Source organism: Protopterus annectens, chromosome 5.part0, assembly GCF_019279795.1.
Source record: "Protopterus annectens isolate FY-2018-M chromosome 5.part0, PAN1.0, whole genome shotgun sequence".
Lineage (NCBI taxonomy): Eukaryota > Metazoa > Chordata > Ceratodontiformes > Protopteridae > Protopterus > Protopterus annectens.
Window position 1 is genome coordinate 173,232,131 of NC_056735.1, and position 20,197 is coordinate 173,252,327.

General features: G+C 43.6%; 1 protein-coding gene across 1 annotated transcript in view; it reads right to left on the reverse strand.

Annotated features, from left to right (window-relative positions):
• LOC122802138 (centrosomal protein of 295 kDa-like) overlaps positions 1-20,197 on the reverse strand; it is a 700,586-nt gene that overhangs the window by 153,424 nt on the left and 526,965 nt on the right. Inside the window, exon 3 of the mRNA XM_044071819.1 lies at positions 10,274-10,444. Coding sequence (XP_043927754.1) covers positions 10,274-10,444 — 171 coding nt within the window. The remainder of the gene's footprint in view (positions 1-10,273; positions 10,445-20,197) is intronic.

The window sequence follows — 20,197 nt, forward strand, 5'->3', positions numbered from 1 at the left end:
TGTCCTCAGTGACACCCTGTCTGGGTAAAATATGATAAAAGGCTCCACAGCCATGAGGGCCTGTAGCTCTGAGACTCTTCTTGCTGAAGTAATTGCTAATAACAGAGCTGTTTTCCATGATAAGAATTTTATATCAGCAGTAGCAGCTGGTTCAAATGGAGGCAGGGTGAGCTTTTCCAACACATAATTGAGGGCCCATGCAGGTATTGGTAATCTTCTAGGAGGCCTTACATTTTTGGCTCCTCTAACATACTGCTTTAGTAAAGGATGAGAAAAGATTTGTGGCTCTGTACTGTAATGAGCCGAAATGGCAGAGGCATGGATTTTAATTGAGAAAGACAGGCCTTTGTCAAGCATCTCAGTCAAGTATTGTAATATCTGAGGAATATTTGGTTCTGCTGTATCAGTTCCTTGTGCTCGATTCCAAGCACAGAATCTCTTCCATTTATCAGCATAAACTTTTCTAGTACTAGGCTTTCTGGCTTCCAAAATGACATCCATCACAGCTTTACAGAGAGGTGTTGTTTGTATAACTACATGATCAGCCATGCTGCCAGGTTCAGTGTCTGGAGTTGATTGTGCAGGATCTGATTGTTTTGCTGGGACAGTAGTTGAGGTCTTTGAGGTAAGGTCCAAGCTGGGTATTGAGATAAGTTACTTAGGATTGGGTACCAGTATTGGCGGGGCCAGTCCGGGGCAATTAGTATCATCTTTGGTTTCTCTTGTCTGACTTTTAGGAGGACCTTGGGAAGAAGAGGCAGTGGAAAAAAGGCGTAAACTGATAGGTTTTTCCAACTGAAAGATAGGGCATCCACTTTCCATGCTTGCCTGTGATAAGTCCTTGTGCAGAATTTTTTCAATTGATAATTTTGAGGGGAGGCAAATAGATCTATGTCTGGGCTCCCCCATTTCTTTCTTTGTTATCATGCTAAAGACTTGTGGATCTAGCTTCCACTCGTGAGGATCCATAAGGTTTCTGCTTAAATCATCTGCCAGAGTATTTTGCTTTCCTGGCAGGAATTTAGCTTGAAGATGTATTTGCTAAGTCAAAGCTGTGCCCCCACAGTGCCATGACTAATCTGCAAAGGGGGTATGAGTGCATGCCCCCCCTGCTTGTTTATATACCACATGACCATGGTGTTGTCCGTCATTATCAGTAGTTGTCCTGGATGAAGTAAGTCCTTGAAGGCTGTCAGGTCATTCTGAACAGCTAGCATCTCTTTCTGGTTGATATGTAGATGCATTTGTTTTGGGGTCCATATGCCCTGAATGCATTTTCCCGCCATGTGCTCCCCCCCCCCAAGGCATAATCTGATGCGTCTGTTGTTAAGGTTTGGCTGGCAGGGGGTAGAGTGAAGGCCCGTCCCATGTTTTGGTGACATGCCTTTGCCCACCATAGAAACTCCTGTTGTAGTCAGGGAATGAGAGGAATCATTGTTTCCAGACTGTGACAATGTTGACTCCATAAACTTTTTAGGTACCAGTGAAGTTTCCTCATATGCAGTCTTGCATATGGAATCAGTAGGATGCAGGATGCCATGAAGCCCAAAGCCTGCAGAATTTGTCTTGCAGATAACTGGGTTTTTGTTGCCATCAGTTTGAAGTAAGTAGTCAGTTGCCTTTGCTTGTTTGGCATGAGGTAAGCCATCTGGGCAGTTGTATTCAAGCTTGCACCCAGGAATGTTATCTTTTGAGAGGGTACCAGTTGTGATTTCTTTTCATTTACTGTGTACCCTAGGCATGTTAGAAGCCTTTTCACAAACGCCAGGTGTTGAAGAAGAATGTCCTTGTTCTCTGCTTGAATGAGACAGTCGTCCAAGTAAGGATATATTTGAATACTTCTTTGTCTGCAAAATGCAATTACTGGTGCCAGGCACTTTGTAAAAACCCTGGGCGCAGTAGATAAGCCAAAGGGTAGTACAGAGAATTGGTAATGCATTAAGCCAGCCTTGAATCTGAGGTATCTTCTGCACAATTGCCTTACTGGGACATGCAGGTATGCCTCTTTTAGGTCTAATGTCACCACCCAAGCATTCTTGCCCAGCATGGGCAGAAGCTGCTGCAAAGTCAGCATTTTGAATTTTGGAATGTCCAGGTATGTGTTCAAAATCGATAAATCCAGTATTGGCTGCCAGGCCTTGTCCTTTCTGGGTACCAAGAACAGTCTTGAGTAAAAACCTTGTCCTTTTTCCAGTTCTGGTACTGGCTGAATTACCCCCATATCCATGGGGGACGTAACCTGTTTCTGTGCCTCTGCCCATTGATTTTTTGGCAGATCTGGCCAACCGTTTGCCACTGGCAGAGTATGGAAATGGAATCTGTATCCCTGTGATACTATGTTTAGCATCCACTTGTCCTGGGTTATAAACTGCCAATTTTGAGCAAAAAGTGCTAATTTTCCCTCTATGGGTGCTGCCAAAAGATAAGTGCTTAGTGAAGGCAGAGGGAAGTCATTGGGACTGTTTTCTGTAGGTTTGCACTCTATCTCCTCCAGATTTGGAGGTAGAAGCGCCCCATTGCTTTGACATGTATGAATCATGCCTGGTATCTGGAACCCTTAGGACGTTTGGATTTGCCCCTTTGAGCTCTGTCTGACACAGGAAAGGACCAGTTTTTTGTAGGCCAGTGTCTACTGGATCTTGGTGGCTGCACTTGTAAGAAGTCTTTTACAGTTGCATAGACTTCGCTTTGTCCCATTTTCTTTAAAACCTCTTCTGCCTTAATACCAAATAGAGTATCATGCTGTAAAGGTGCATCTAGTAATTTAGCTTTAACATGATCAGGCAAATTTTGTTCCTTTAGCCAGGCATGCCTCCTAATCACAGATCCAGTAACTGCTGCCCTGCAGGAGGCCTCTAAAGAATCAAAACCACATTGCAAAGTATTCTTTGCTTTCCAACCTGTTCAGCTGCATGCAATAATTCCTGCAATTCTTTATTTTCTGCACATTCAGAAATCAACATCATTTTCTGTTTCAGCAATCCCATAACATGTTGTTGATACTCGAGCATATGAAACTGGCAGTTTAAGGCCCTAATTGCCAAGGTTGCAGATGTATAAACTTTTTTTCCCCATCTATTCAGTGACCTTGAATCTCTTTCAGAGGGGGTAGGATATTTTGCTGTTGATGCCTTAACTCCCTTTGGACCCTATAAAATAGTTTCAGGATCAGCAGCAGGGTTTCTAAAAAAGATTTGTGAGAGTCAGGGACCCTGTATTATCTGTCAGGCTTGCTGGGAGCCGAAGGTATTGAGTCAGGAGTCAAGCTTGACTCCGAAAAAACATCATCCACAATGTCTAAAACAGAGGGTATGGCTAAAGGCCTGTGCTGAGGGAGAAGGAAATCCCTGAACCTCTTTTTTGATTCTGAGAAATCTTGACTCTCCCAGTGAAAATGCTCCCTCAAAGTATGCAAGGTTATGAATCCTCAAATCCTCATCAGAATCCTCAAAGGGAGGAATAGATAATTCCTGATCAGAAGAGGAATCAGAAGAAATAGAAACCTGGTCTGAAGATTCATAATCAGTGGCATGCCTAGGCCTCTTATCTGGAGGAGGATGGGAACCCCTGATCAAGGTAATAAGGTTTTCAGCCATTTTGATAATCTGTTTTTTAGGCATAGAGGCCTGTGCACATGGCTCATGCATCGTTTTCTTAGTTTTAGAAGTTGCTTTTGTCTTTGGTTTTGCAGCTGTCGTTGGTTTGATATAAAAATGTTGAGGCCTGAATACACCCTCAGAAGCCGGTGTCTGCTCAGCGGCTCTGGTCCCATCCGAGGGAGATACATCCGTGGGTCCAATACTTTGAGTATCTCGTGGCATGCTGGACTCCACATGGGTGTCGGTAGGGGCCCGTGACTCAAAAGTAGCGGGTATCAGGGGCTGAGAAAGTGCCTCACTGAGTACTGGCAACTGGCTTAGGAGAAGCTTCGTCATCGGTTTTGGACCTCGACTGTCTCTCTCTGTCCTTTTCTTTGCATTTTGTATGTACTCCAGTAGTCGGACTGCTATCTGACGACATTTCTGGGTAGTTAAATCTGTTTCCAAAATACTTTGAGGCAAAACTATACCGACACTTAATAGTGCGTTGGTTAAATTTAGCACAAAACCGACAGCCAGGCACGTTGTGATCAGGGCCTAGGCAAGGAATACAGTATAAATGGAAATCCTTACGAGGTATTTGCTTCCCACAAGTAATACAATTATTAACTTTTTCTGACATCGGCATGGAGCAAGAAAAAAGTTTCCCCAATGGGGCACTTAGCTTTAGTGAAGACTTTGGTTCTGAAACTCAAACTCAAATATTTCAGGAGTTGGCCAACCGGCACTTGCGAAATGCTTCTGCTTTGGGCACTGCGCGGCAAGAAAGACTAAAGAAAATGGCGTTGGCTGCTTGTTTTATACCCCTGACAACCTGACGTTATGGAAGAGGAGACAGCAACGGACGCAGGACCCAAGACTTTGGAATTCAGGCCGACTGAGGGCAACCTGCCAGCAGATTACCCAAAATGTAATGACTGCAACAGTGAAACACGAAGAACATCTGGCTCACATCCAGCTATCAAAAGCTAAAATTACTACAAAGGGTCCGGACAATATCCCTAGGTGTATTTTAAATAGCATGAAGCACAAGTTAACTACACCCCCTAACAACACTTCAATCTCAGCATTCATAGAGGTTTTGTACCAAGCAAATGAACAGCTACAGTCATTTCCCTTTATAAGGGAGGATCTTCCACAGACCTAGGCAATTACAGACCCATAAGTCTGACCAGCCTCATATGCAAATCCATGGAAAAGACTTACCACAAAATTAATCAATCATAAGGAAAGTACTTCAGTTGTGTGCACGTACCATAAATGTAGATGTTCGAGTGTATTCGCTGTTGCAGTCATCACATTTTGGTTATCTCTGCAAGGGTAGCCCTTGGCTGGCCTCAATACCAGAGTCGTAGTATTTCTGCATTGGTTGCTGACGCTTCAGGACTGACGTCAGGTCATCAGTAGTATAAAGTAAGGCAGCCGACGCCATTACATCAGTTTTTCTTGCCCTAACCTATCAGGAGCCCCCAAGTGGCAGCCAAGTTCTGGTGGAAGAACTCCACCAGTAGAAAGTAAATACCAATATATGTCCCCTGCAATGAAAAAAAAAAGAACAGGGGGATGGAGGGAGGTAAACCAGGACTGCAAAAGTGAAGACACTCAAACATCTACATTTATGGTAAGTGTACACAACTACACTATGTTCTGCATGTTTCACTGTTGCAGTCATCACATTTGGGTTAATTCCCAAAGCTGAGGAACTGGGTGGAGGCAGTCAAGGAAACTAGGGGCTGGCTAGGATGCCCTGCAAGACTGCAGAGACAAACGCTGCCCTGGATTTAGAGAAGACAGGCAGGTGATAATGTTTGGTAAAGGTGTGAACAGATGTCCAGGTGGCAGCCTCCAGGATGTCCCTGGTGGGAACTCCTCTGAGGAAAGCTGCAGCGGTGGAGGCTGCACTGGTGGAGTGAGTCCTGACCTCCTTGGGGGGAGGCTTTCAGTGTTGCTTGTAACAGAAATGGATGCAGTGTGCTATCCACTTGGCAATGGTTTGTTTGGAGATGGCTTTGCCCTCTACCCCTGCAGCAAAGCTTACCAGCAATTGATCAGACTTTCTGAATGATTTAGTCCTGTCTAGATAGAATCTGAGCTGTCTGTGCACATCTAGAGAGTGCAGGATCCTTTCCATCTTGTTCTGTGGGTTACGGAAAAAGGTGGGCAAATGAATGGATTGGTTGAGAGCCACGGCCATCTTGGGCATGAAAGATGGGTTAGTCCTGAGGGATACCCTGCCAGCATGGATGATGATGAAGGGTTCCACAGCCATAAGTGCTTGCATCTCGGAGACCCTTCTGGCTGAAGTGATGGTCAGAAGGAAAGCTGTCTTCCAGGAGAGAAAGTTTAGCTCTGCTGAACAGGCTGGTTTGAAGAGGGGTAGAGTGAGCTTTTCCAACACAAAGTTAAGGTCCCAAGCTGGGGTTGCTGCTCTTCTGGGTGGCCTCAAGTTGCTAGCCCCTCTTAGGATTTGTCTGATCAGAGGGTGTGAGGAAAAGGGGGCTTCTCAGTTGGGGAAATGAGCAGAGATGATAGAGGCATGAATTTTAACAGAGGAAAAACAGAGACCACTGTGTAGCAGGTCAGCTAAGTAATCCAGGGTGAGCAGGAGGGAGGGCTGTGCCGTATTGGCTCCCTCAACCTGAATCCAGGTGCAGAACCTTTTCCATTTGTCATCAATAGACTTTCCAGTGCTAGGGGGTCTGGCCTCAAGAATAACATCTAGAACCTGTTTACTGAGGTTGGCAGATAGATCGGGAGTTAGGGAATAAGCCAAGCTGCCAAATTGGGGATCTGCAACTGGGGATGCATGAATTCTCCTTCCCTCTGTGTCAGGAAGGTTGGAATCTGCGTAACATGTCATGGGGGCAGGGGGACAGGCTGCACAGCAGTGGGTACCAGTGCTGGCAAGGCTAGTTTGAAGCAATAAGAATTGTCCTTGATTTTTCCTCCTTTATTTTGAGCAGTACCCCGGGGGTGAGAGGTAGTGGAGGAAAGGCATAGACCAACAGATTGACCCGGGGGAAGGACAGGGCATCCACTTTCCAAGCCATGCAGTGAAGCTCACTGGTGCAGAACTTGCTGAGCTGATGGTTGATGTGGGAGGCAAAGAGGTCGACCTTCGGGGTGCCCCATTTCTGAGTTATTAGGGTGAAGGTTCTTTTGTCAAGCTGCCACTTGTGTGGGGCCAGAAGATTTCTGCTTAAGTGGTCTGCCAGAGAATTTTGAGAACCTGGTAGGAATTGTGCAAACAGGTGGAGTTGCATGGCAGCAGCTATGTGCCAAAGGGTCATGGCCAGCCTGCATAGAGGGTAGGAGTGAGTCCCTCCCTGCTTGTTGATGTACCACATCACAGTGGTGTTGTCTGTTTTGATCAGGAGAGGCCCTGAAGAGAGAAGGGACTTGAAAGCTGTCCAGGCATGCTGGACTGCTATCATCTCTGATTGGCTGATGTACAGATGGATTTACTGTGGGCTCCATTGGCCCTGTATGCACCTGCCGTCCAGGTGTGAATCCCAGTCATAGTCTGATGCGTCTGTGGTGAGGGACTGGGCAGTGGGGATGGTGGTGAGAAAAGTAGTCCCTTGTTGTGGGAGCATGCTGTTTCCCACCAAAGAAAATCTTTCTTGAGGCAAGGTATTATGGTTATAACAGTCTCCAGGTCTTGAGAGTGTTGACACCAAAGGCTTTTTAGGTACCACTGAAGTTTCCTCATATGCAGTCTGGCATATGGAATGAGAAGAATGCAAAATGCCATGAACTCCAGAGCTTGCAGGATTTTCCTTGCAGATAACTGGGGTCTGGTGGCTAGTTGAGAGAAGTAGGCTGTTAGAAAAGTTTGCTTTTCTGGTGTAAGGAATGCCATCTGGGATGCTTTGTCCAGGCTAGTTCCCAGGAATATAATCCTTTGGGTGGGCAGCTGTTTGGATTTCTTTTCATTGATTGTGTACCCTAGGGAGGTTAGTAGTGACTTTACAAAGGCCGGGTACTTGAGCAGCTATTCCTGGCTATCTGCCTGAATTAGGCAGTCGTCTAAGTATGGGTAAATCTGGACACACCTTTGTCTGCAAAAGGGAATGGCCGGAGCCAGACATTTTGTGAAAACTCTGGGAGCAGTAGATAAGCCAATGGGAAGTGCAGAGAACTGAAAGTCCAGAGATCCTGCCAAGCAAATGGAAATATTTCCTGCATGATTCCTTGATAGTAATGTGGAGGTAGGCCTCTTTTAGGTCTATGGTGGCTAGCCAAGCATCCTTGGACAGCATGGGTAACAGCTGCTGGAGGGTGAGAATTTTTAATTTTGGTATCACCAGGAAGGTGTTTAGAATGGAAAGAACGGGGATGGGGCACCAGGTGCCCTCTTTTCTGGGTACCAGAAAAAGTCTGGAGTAGAAACCTTGCTTTTTTTTTTTTTTTTTAATAATCAGCCCTTGCAAGCTTTTCTGTTCTGCAGGAGCATGCTCTATTGCCCTCGCAGAGAGCAGGGAAAGGACTTGCTTTTGTGCCTCTGCCTACTGGTTTGGAGGTAGATCTGGGAACCCTTTTGGTGTTGGAAGGGTGTGGAAAGAAAATTTGTATCCCTAGGACACTATGTTGGGAACCCAGCAGTGGTTGGTAATGGTGAGCCCAGGTGCTTGTGTGAAAGGAGAGTTTTCCTCCTAGGGGTAAGTAAAGGTGGGCAGAGGGAGGTGGTGGGGGAGGAGAGTCATAGTGAGTTCTTACCATAAGCAGGTGGCTTAGAACTCCCTGTTTTTGAAGTGGAGGAAGTCCGCTGTTTAGATCTCTGCATTCCCTATGGCTGCTGTCTGGGGGGGGGGGGGGGGGGGGTCTGCTTCCTGGGGTCTGGGCTGACCTGACCTGGTGGGAGCAGGAAAGGACAAGTGCTTGGAGGGACAATGCCTGTTGAACCTGGGTGGTTGGACCTGTAAGAAGTCCTTAACTGTCTGCACAGATTTTGCTTTTTTTCCCATCTTTTGTAAGACCGCTTCAGCCTTTGTGCCAAATAAGTTGTCTTTGTGCAAGGAGGCATCCAACAAGTTAGATTTAACATGGTCTGGCAAGGGCTGTTCCTTAAGCCATGCATGTCTTCTAAGGACACAACCGGTGACTGCTGCCCTGCAAGAAGCTTCTAGGCCATCAAAACCATAGTGCAAGGTGTGTTTAGTTACTTGACTGACAGAATGCATTAACTCTTGTAACTCTTTAGATTCTGCTCAAGCAGGAAAGGAAGACTTTTGTTTGAGAAGTTCCAGGGTATGTTGCTGAAATTTTAGCATATGGAACTGGCAATTTAGTACTCTGAAAGCAAGAGTAGCAGAGGTGAATACTTTTTTTTACCCCATCTGTCTACTGCTCGGGAATCCCTATCTGAAGGGGTGGGATTCTTGGCAGAGATTGCTTTAATTCCTTTAGGCCCTTGAGAAATTACCATAGGATTAGCAGTAGGATTTTTAAAAATAAGTTTGTGAGCGTCAGGGACTCTGTAATACCGGTCTGGTTTTCTGGGTGCAGGAGGGAGGGTGTCAGGAGTTAAACTGGATTCCAGGAAAACATCCTCCACAACATCCAGGACTGGCAGAATGGCCAGGTTTTCTGCTGTGGAAGATCTAAGAATTCCCTGAGTCTCTTTTTAGACTGAGGGTAGTCCTGACTTTCCCACTGGAAATGTTCCCTTAAGGTATGAAGGATTTCCCCAAAGGAAAAGTCCTCTGGGGGAGAGGCTGAAGGAATGGAATCCTCTGCATCGGATTCCTCATAAGCAGAGAAGGGTTGCATGTCTTCATATTCAGATGCATCAGAGTCATCAGACTCCTGTTCAGACAAAACTACAGGGGACAGATCTCTTTCTTTTGGAAGGGGTAGCTTAACGTCCCCTGATCAGCATGATATGGTCTTCTGCCATTTTAAGCATTTGAGACTGAGGCAAGGAAGCAGGTGCATGAGATTGGGTCGTCGGTTTCTTGGGTGTGGTTCGCACACTGGGCCCAAGAAACTCAGTAGTTTTCGAAAGAAAGCTAGACGCGAAAGTCGTCAGTTTGTATTGAGAATCAGTAGTGCGAAAGCACAGTCGTGTACACTTACCATAAATGTAGATGTTCGAGTGTATTCACTGTTGCAGTCCTAACATATGGGTTATCCGGCTCCCGGTAGCCCTCAGCCGGCCCGAATACCAGAGTCCTTGGTATATGACGGCTGCCGTCGGTTGTAAAACTGATGTCAGAAGGTCAGGTATAAAGGGAGGCAGCCAACGCCATTTCCTCAGTTTTTCTTGCCTTAACTGTCAGAAAGTATTTAGAACTGGGGACATAGCGTTTGTGGGAAATAATTACTTGCTGTACATCAAGCAAAAGAAAAAAGGCTCAGGTATGGAGCCTTGTGAAACAAAATTAATAAACCCATCAAAATGGACAATCAGCCATCTGACAAGTAAATCAGAAACTTTTTTGTTGCAAAACAATTTCAACAATCATTTAACTTTTGCCAGTAAATTTATGTTACTTGGAGGTATCTAGACAAGAACATTTCTACGATTATCTGATTTTAGTTTGTTCTACAGGGATTTAAAGATTTAGAATTCATGCATAAATAACTCGTATTCTATTGCTTTATCTCTATTTTATTGCTGCCAGATGCCATCAATCTAATCATGCAAGTTTATTCTGAAAGCCCACACTCACATTCTGCTTTATCAGACAGTACTTCCTCTTTCTGTTCTTCTGCAGACTGCTGCTCAATATTCTCTACAATTTCAGGCTGAAATGATAAATCCAGATCCTCATCCTGGGTACCAGCCGAATCAAGAGGCAAAGGGTGTGGCTCAAGACGTAAAATCAGGTCACCTTTCACCCCTAGAAAAATTAAAAAAACACAAGCCACTTTCAATGTGATCATGTTATTTTCTGAACAACAAACTCAACAGCAGCACTGAAATTATGTTCACAACCAGTAGTAATTCTCACCTTTAAGGCAACAGAAATAGGGACAATGACACATTATGGATACTAGGAAACATATGACCAATTCAAACTAAAATGGACATGGGTAGTCTGACAAAGTACACCCAACACACAAAGCCTAAATCAATAATAGAGGGGTACTAATGCATAATTCTTTCCGCAGCAATTTATCAAAAGAAACAGAGGAGAAACAGCTGCTATAAAGTCAAATTTATATTAAGATCTATTTATGTACATACCAGGATAAGTACTGCTGCTACAACTAGTTAATCCAAATCTAAATGAAAATCAGATAAGCACTAATACAAAAAATAAATAAAATGTCAAGAATGACAAAACATAGTTAAAGTTACAAATATATGACTGGGGAGTATAATCTCCAAAAGACCAGAGGTATACATTTTTTAAGACTCCCTAAGTAGCTGAGGGTCTGGGCCAACCTCAGCCACCTTGGCAGGAAGTTCTAGAGACAGGGCTCCTGGAAAGCAAACGAGTGCTCACCAAATTAATCTAGCTAACACTCTGGAACCTCCAACAGCACAGTGATGGAACAGTGCAAAGCACAAGCAGACAGACACCACTTACAGTTCCCCAAGATAAGGGAAAACCAGCCTGTATACAACAAAATACAACAGAATGAGACTTTTATAACTGACATACAACTGAAATGGCAGCCACTGCAGACTCAGCAGTACTAGCATAATGCTGTGATATCAAGATATCCCAATAAGTAGCCAGGCTGCAGAATTCTGCACTACATGCAGACGGACATGCCCAGAGTCAAGCAGCCTTGGGTACAAAGCATTACAACAGTCTAGCCTTGAAGAAAGGACAGCATACATTAACAAAGTTAATCTGCTGGAAGACCAAGGTGCTTAATTAAGAAGATACTCTTCAGATAAGATTCAACGATGCCAGTCACTAGTCCCCAATAGTGAGCCAAATGTCAAACACCACTTCCAAATTCAGCATTCTCAAATACTGCAGATATCTGGGGAGCAAAACTGGTGACGAATTATGAATTGTAGCATGAATAGCCATAGCAACAGTGTTGGAGGTACTCAGTTAACTGATTATCAACCATCCTTTGTGGATGCATTCAAAGTCTAATGCAGGTTTGTTTAGTATAAACAGAATCTTGAAGAAAATAGAGGTACAACTATGCATCAACATGACAATGCCAGGTTTCCCTCTCCAAGTGCCAGAATATACACAATGAACATCATCAGTCCTTATAAGAAAGTAACGAAGACACAGAAGACATACAACTGACTGCTGTGCCACTGTTTGTTTGGGGTACTCACAACTGATTTGTCTTGTAAGAGGATGTAAAAGTGATGGTGTGTTCTGGGCATCTACTTATACCAGGAATAAAAATAAGAATTCTTCTGATTGGCTGTTGTTCTTTTTTTACAGTAGCTTTTGTAATGCTCTGCTTTGAAAGCTACTGTGTACCATTCTGGCAAGGGTTGCTCTGAGCTGTGCACTAGTGCTACTCCCTGCAAACCGACTGTGGCATAACTCAAGGGACCTGACTTGAAATTTACCCCTACAAGACCAAGAAAGTGATAATTTAATTCTTATTTACCATCTAAAGCATTGTACTGATTTTTTTTTTTTTTTTTGCTGATGTGTGACACTAACTGCTGTGAAATTTGTTTGGAAGAAGCAGTATCTTGTGAAAGAAGGTAAAAGTGCTGGCATTCTAGGTGCATACTCAAGCCAGGCAGAAAACATGGCAGTTTTCTGATTGGCTGTAAGTTTTTTTTTTTTTCTGTAGCTTTTACACTGCTGTGCTTTGCACATGACATTGCTCCACTGAACTGGACTGCACTAAACTGTGCACAGCTTGGGGACAGTCAGAAGTCACTGGTTTTGACAACAGACTGTAGAGTCTGTAGTCCCTAAACCATTCTCCAAATATTCATACGTAGATACTAGGCTATCAGCCCTGGGGCCTATACAAGCCCAGCCAAAAAGGTACCGTGGCTTTTGCCAACCAACAAAATTATTTTCCTATGCCACTGTCGAGCAGAGCCACTGAGTTGATCCCTGGGGTGAATTTCCTATTTCCCATCCAATCATCAAGATTTTTCATGAAGAGTGATAATTTGGAGCTCTGTTTGACATAGATAGGTAGTTTATTCCAGAGGATGGGAAGTCTCTGGGACAGGAATCTATCCCTCCGGCATGTTCTGTTTATTGTGGTGACAAGGTTTAGGTCCCTAGGGCGTGTAGCTCGGAGGGATTGGGATTTCTTTAAATGGAGCATGTCCAACAGCTCTGGGTTTGACATAGCTTTGTATGTTAGGCAGAGATCACCTCTGAGTAGGCGATAAGTTGGAGTTTTTTGAGACTGTCTGCGTAGGGCATCTGTTTGAGGCCAGTAATTCTCTTTGTGAGGTATTTCTGCTGCCTTTCCAGCTGCTGTAGATATCTTGTGAGGTACATACCAAAAGGGGCGTTGTACACTATAATGGGTCTAATGAGTGATGAGTAGAGAGGAACAATTACCTCCTTTTTTCTGGATGAGAAACCTTTTGTGATGAGTGTGCCACGTAGAAGGATTTCCTGACTACAGTGGCGATGTGATTATCAAAGGAGAGACTACTGTCCACCTGTGTCCCAAGGTCTCTTATCACACTTTCGTTGTCAAGTATACTACTACCTATGTTGTAGTTCATGGGTATAGAGTTTTTACCAAAGGGGATGACAATGCACTTTCTGGCACTGAGCTTGAGGCCATGGCTTTGACACCAGGCATCTGACTCAGTGAGGCCCTTCTGTAGGATGTCCACATCGTTAGGAGTTTGCAGTCATCTGCGAACTTCGTTAGCCAAAGACCTTCTGTGTTAGCCTGTACTTCAGAGAAGTAGATACCAAACAGGAGAGGACCCAGAACTGAACCCTGTGGTACTCCACTTGTCACTGGTCTGAAGTCGGATTTGGAGTCTGCTACTTTCACAGTGTGGGTTCGGTCAGTGAGCCAGTTGGCAACCCATCTTGTGACATAGGGATTTATACCTAGTTTAGTGAGTTTATCTATAATTCCACAGTGGGGGATGGTGTTGAAAGCCTTGGCAAGATCTAGATAGGCTGTGTGAACCACCTTACCCTTGTCTACGGCTTTGGTGACTGCTTCAAAGAAGTCTATCAGGTTTAGGAGACATGATCTGCCTTTTACAAACCCGAACTGGGTGGGATCCAGAGTTTGGAGATTACCATTGTCTTTGTTTATAAGTTCCATGATGATACGTTCCATGGCTTTGCAGACCAGGCTCGTCAGGCTAATGGGGCGGTAGTTCCAGGGGTCTGTGGTGGCTCCCCCCTTGTGGAGTGGGATAACCGTCGCTGTGCGCCATTCAGCAGGCAAAAAGCCTGATTACGATTGAACATGGTGCTTAGGTGGGGTGCCAGTTCATTCTGTAGTTTGTTTAGAACGCAGCCTGGGATGTTGTCAGGTCCCATGGATGCTGTGTTCTTGGCTTTGGAGAGTGTTTTTTTTTACCTGTGCAGCCCTGATTACAGGAACTTTGCATTCTTCTGGTATACAGATGGGCTCTTTAGGGGGTGAGAGTGGGGTAAAGTTAGCACTGAACCTATCTGCCAGCATGTTGGCAATATCAGTTGTGTCTGTATATTTAGTGCCATTGTGCTGTAAATCAGAGCAGATCTGAGTGTTGCCATTGAGATTCTTGACATAGCTATAGAATGCTTTGTGGTTGTCTTTAGAATAAGTGGCAATTTTGTTTTCGTAACTAGCTTTGGAGGATTTTATCAGGGATCGCAGCTTCTTACTGAGGCTGACCAGGGAGCTCCTCCACTCATGGGATTTTACTCTCTTTTGCAACAGTTTCTTGCTTCTCTTGTACAGTTTGTTTATGGCAGGGGACCACCAGATTGGCTTCCTTTTTTGGAGGATAATGTCTTGGTTCTGTTTGGGATAGCACGATCCATGTACTTTGAACCTTGCCTAAAAAGGCACTACAGGGGCAGCAAGAACCTTAGCCAGTATCCGGAATCCCAGGGGTGACAGGTGCAGGCCATCTCTGGCAAAGCATTGTGGTCTGTCGACCAAGTCATCCCAGGCAGACAGATACTGGATCCCTTTAGAATGGCACCAGAAGCTTAGCCAATTGTTGAAGTCAATCATTTTGTCCTTGTCCTTGTACTGCGGCATCATTCTGGGTGATGGCAGAATACTACTCACGGCTAGGGTCATACCTGCCTGGGCTACAAGATCGGAGAGCTCTTCCATGTCTCTTTTCATGTAGTCCATGGAGGTACACCTCAGGTCATTCACACCAACATGCACAATGACAGACTCATATTTGTACTTGTTATGGAGTGACCTGAGTGCGTGGGTTATGTGGTGGATCCTGGCACCCGACAGGCAGCTGACAGTAACCTTCTCCTTGTTTAGCCTGGTGAGTGGGACATCAGTGTGCCTGACTATAGAGCCACCTATGACTAATGTGTTGGGTACGTTGTTTTGCCTTATTGGCTCTGGTTGAGTGGCACACTGAGTCTGCGGGCTGTGTGTCATTTGGGTTGTGTTGGGGGATGGAGGTTGCTTGCGTTTCTGCTTTGGAGGTCTCTGTTGCTTAGACAGATTATTATTGAGAGCCACCGCAAATGTTTTTGTGTTACTATGTGTGGATTTTGGTGGTGTAGATTTAGTGAGACTATGTGATGAGTGTGGTGTGGTGCAAGTGTTTACCTTCTCCTCTTGACTGTCAAGTTCAATCTTGATTGGAGAGAGAGCTTTACCTCCAGTTTGGCTAGATAAGTGCATCTCTCACAGGTTGTAGTGTTGGGTGGTAGGAGGAGAGGGTTGTCTGTGTACATGAGGCAATTTCTACATTGACCCAAGATGCCCAGATTCATCAGACAGGAGAGAAAGTACAGTTGTGTACACTTACCATAAATGTAGATGTTAGAGTGTATTCACTGTTGCAGTCATTACATTTGGGTAATCTGCTAGCAGGTTGCCCTCAGTCGGCCTGAATAACAAAGTCTTGGGTCCTGCATCGGCTGCTGTCTCCTCTTCCATGACGTTAGGTCGTCAGGGGTATAAAACATGCAGCCGACGCCATTTTATTCGCTTTGCTTGCCCCAGATGTCAGGTGCCCCCCAAATGATATATATATATATATATATATATATATAGATATAGATATATACATACAGAAAAGTAGCTAAAACAGCAGTAAAAACAATTCAAATGTAGTGGAAGCTAGCACACTTGAGTATGTAGCAATGTTAGACCAAACATTTTAAAAATGCAATTAAATTAAAAATTACTAAAAACAAGTGCAGAAGGAGTCTAATAGGTATAATGAGGTAAAGAGATGGGAGTGTCCCAGATCAAATCTACAGTGGGGGCGGGCAACTGCAAAAGCCTCCAAATTTAAACAAGACAGAAATAGGGAGGGTAGGTATGGGAAAACCAACACCTTCAGCAGAGTTCTGAAAAACTATACAGTGAAGCAAAAATAACAGTGCACAACTCTGAAGTCAGCCAGCAATGATATAAAATTAGTCAAACAATTACCAGTACACAACTCTAAAGTGCCAGAAAAATATACTCAGCTCTGTTTATCTCCAGATAGTTTGAAGAGCACTCTGTCAGGACACAGGAAAGCTCCAGCAGTGATCTCCTAAACCCGTGGATTTACTTAATCTCCACCTTAGTTTAGCTCAAAGACATCTTGTAGCACCAAGCTACAATCGCCATCTCCTACAAGCTAAGAGAAAAGCATTGCTGCACTAAGCTGCACCATCTACCTCATCTCACTTTATAGTAATGCCTTCTGTCCACAACAGCCTTGCTCTACAAGAAGGCAGGATTTAAGTAATCTCACTGCTAGGCACACAGTTTAAAAAATACCTTTCTAGAAATTTTCTAATAGAGAGGATGCAATGGACTAGAAAAGATAACCTAGATAACAACAGTATCATTATTAAATTGATTGTTTTTTTTTCCTGAAAAAGATCAGTAAACAGTTACTATCAGTAAACAGTTACTTACTCAGTTAAATACAGAACAAAAATAAAATAAAATTCTCTGCCCTTGCACCATTTACTTACAGCTTATTAGTATGAGACACTAAGGCTTTGCACAAATTGCATCAATGTTTACATATAACCACTTACTTTTACAACACACTGAATACACATGAGAGGTGAACATACCAACTAAATATGGAAGCCAGACTCTCATCAAAATATTCTACTGTAGCTACCAGGTTTCAGTACCCACAATGACACTTACAAAAGTATGCTATTCACCAAACAATAAGCCATCTTATGCTGAGGAACATAAGGAATATCCCTCTAAGCCTCAAAGGCCTCCGAGATATATCCATGACACAAAACTTCTTCAAGAGCACAAAGACACTGCACCAGCTGCATGGATAACAACCATACAGTAAAGAAGGATCACAAACCTGCCATGCCTAAGCCCTTAAGGCTTCCTGGACCAGCCACTACACACAGTTATGTTCTAGTCACAGATGACTCCACACTGATACACAACAGACACATCACTCATTTGGCTGAACAAGGAAAACAAAGTTAATCTAACCAAAAAAGAGGTCTGAAATACGTGGCCACTGGAAACTGATCAGCATCCTTAAGAGTTACTAAAAAGAGAGAGGGCGATCTAGATCTGGTTCCCATGAGGCTTCTTTCTTTGGTACCAAAAGCTTTCTTGAATAAAACAATTTCTCTACAGGAGGAGGAGAAACAAGTTCCATCACCCTTTGTGTTTGCAGATCCAGAATGCTTGGGGAGATGGAAGTCTGATCTTGTTTTTTCAGAACAGTCCACTGAAAAGGAGGTAGGGAGCGCCTTTGCCATAAGTAACCCTGCTGCATGACTCTCAGAAGCCATTTGCTGGAGGTTATCTGTTGCCAAAAGGTATGATGGAGAATCAGACTCTGGGGAAGAATTAAACATTTGCCAGGTTGGGAAAGGGAAGGGATTAACATCTGAAGATAATCTTTTCAACTTATTGGACTGTCCTGGTTTTTAGGCGGCTCCTCTATTCTTTTTTCAGCCTCCTTTCAACTGGTTCTTAAGCCTCTGCTTGCCCGAAGTTTGCAGAGATTATTCTGCTTTGTATAAAAAGATCTTGAATTAGAAACCATTAATAAACTCTGAGAATGAAGGCTAAAAAACTAGTAACCTCCTCTCTCATAACATTTTTTGGGATTTCAGCAGCAGATGGTCTAACAACAACTCCCATATCAAGGGAAATGTTCATATTTTCAGCTGTACATCTTTAGGTAAATACTGGAAATGTAACCGGGCATATCTTCTCATAATAGACCCCCGTGGCTGTTGTTTTAGAAGAGGGACCAGCTGAATCATAAGCACACTTAAAGAATGTTTGGTTACTTGAGAAACTGAAGCAAAAAGAGAATTTATAGAAGATTAACCCTCAGATGAGGAAAAGTAGCAGTTATGTTCCTCGTATTTTCCAAAGAAGGAAGCAAAAACTTTAATAAGTCAAGCTTGACAACAAAGACTCAAACAGAGAGAGAGAGTACAATATTTTCCCAAATCTATCAAAAGCATTCCTATCCTTGTAAAGGAGTGACTGCTTAGCTGCAGGAAAATTTGAAAGGGAGACAGCCTCACAGCAAGAGATTCTCCAGTTCAATTCTCGGCTGAAGCGCCTTCTGTGTGGAATCAGCATGTCCTTCCCACGGTCGAGTAACATTTAAAGACATGCAGATAGGTGCGTGTGTGAATGGGTGTGCCTTCTTTGAAGACTGGGCGTCAGGCTGGCACCTCGGCACCATAAAAATCCACTCCAATCATTAGCGGACCGGAGTTCCGCTGTGGCGACCCCTAACCGGGAAAAGCCGAAAGACATTTAGACACTGCAGGGTCAAATTTAGGATGAAAACATAGGTATGTGTAAGCTTGTGGAAGCTTATAAAGCCTACCTGCCCTTTTAGGGGCTGCAAGGTGGCTGACAGCCATGCTGCAGGCTGTAATTAAAACATTTTCCAAAACTGAAAGCACAGAAGGGACAACCATAGGCTGAGAAGTTCCAGCTTTAACTAGTCACAATTTTTTTAAGAGACTGGAAATGCATTTGGTTTCTACTGAAAATAATAATTTACTCTAGAGATAGCTTCAGAAAACAAAACTATTCATAAGGAAACTTAATAGAGCATACTCTCACAGAATAAGAATCTATAGCCTGAAGAGATGGAGTATTTTGTCACATCAATTCCATCCCCTGCTCATTACATTGGAACATTTCAGAAACAGAATAATTTATTTTCTTTACCAGAAAAAAAACTAGAATGTGAAGAGCTAAGAGCCTGAACTAAGCACTAAATCAGGCCAATAAATCTTTCCTAAATGTATCAAACAGGGGAAGATAAATTTCTGTTTCTTTTTAAAAAGGAACCTCCATAGTAGCAGACTTACTCATGTCAGGGACATCACCCTGGGAAACTGGCATCTTAAACCTGCCAGACACAGAAGCATTCCCTGCTCCTTCCTCCAAGACCAACAAGAGTAATTCTCCCTTATCTACCCAGAGAGGACACTCCAACAGCAAGAGAGGATGCGTCTCTCAGTCCACGATGCCTGAAGGGACTATACCACAAGAAACAATGGAAAAGATGAGTGTTCTGGGGACCCTACAATGGCCACTGACAGTTCACCTATCTCTGACTGACGAAAGAAAGCAGGCTGCTGAATTGGCAAAGGCTGTAAAACATATTTTTCCATTGTGTTTGGAGGAAGAAAATCCCAAGAAACTGGTAAGTAGTTCCATGATGAGGATGAGAAAGAAACCTGAAATGCATCTATCATTGTCAGCAACAGTAGGTAAAAAGCATCAAGAAAGTAGTTCCAAAAAATTATGCAGTGACGAACATAAAACACACAAAAAAGTAAACTACGCTTGTTTAAAACTGATATTGTACACTAAAAACAGTAGAACAGACTACACCACTTCAAACAGACATGTCACGCGACAGTCCCAAAAGCAATATAACCTAGCTAAAAATAGTTATTTTCAAAAAGTATTGTTTTAGTCATAAAAATTAAAAGTGGAATAATTTTCCAGAAAAGAAACTTATCTGCCTGTCTCTGGAAGAAGGCTAGCTGATTATTGATCCCCGAAATCCAGGAAAAAGCACGTTCTTCAGTGGCAGGAATGCTCTGAAGGGCTTGGTGCAAAGACTGCTGGTTTACTCCCTGCCTAATACAAGATACTAATGATCTAGATGCATGGAAGGTAGCCTTAAGCTTTGCAAGCTGATTAGCCATTATATCCAAGGAAGGATACAACCCATGTAGCTTAGGCTACTGCAGGAGTGATCCAAGTATGAACATTAAGTTTCATAATCAACACATCCTTCCCCCATCCTCCTATACGACTGTTCCAACCTTTTGAGAGAGGGGACCAAAAGATAAACCTGAACTTGATAGCAGCATCCAAAAGTTGTTTTTTAAAAAAAATCACAATGTGAAAAGCTGCACTATGAAAACAGGTGCATCATCTAAGTGCAGAAGCAGCCTCTAAGTTTGGATTAGGTTTAGGACAATTCTGTGGTTCAATTAGTTAGGGTGCTCTTCTGATCAAAGGTAACTGTTTTAAATGAATTCTCAAACAAA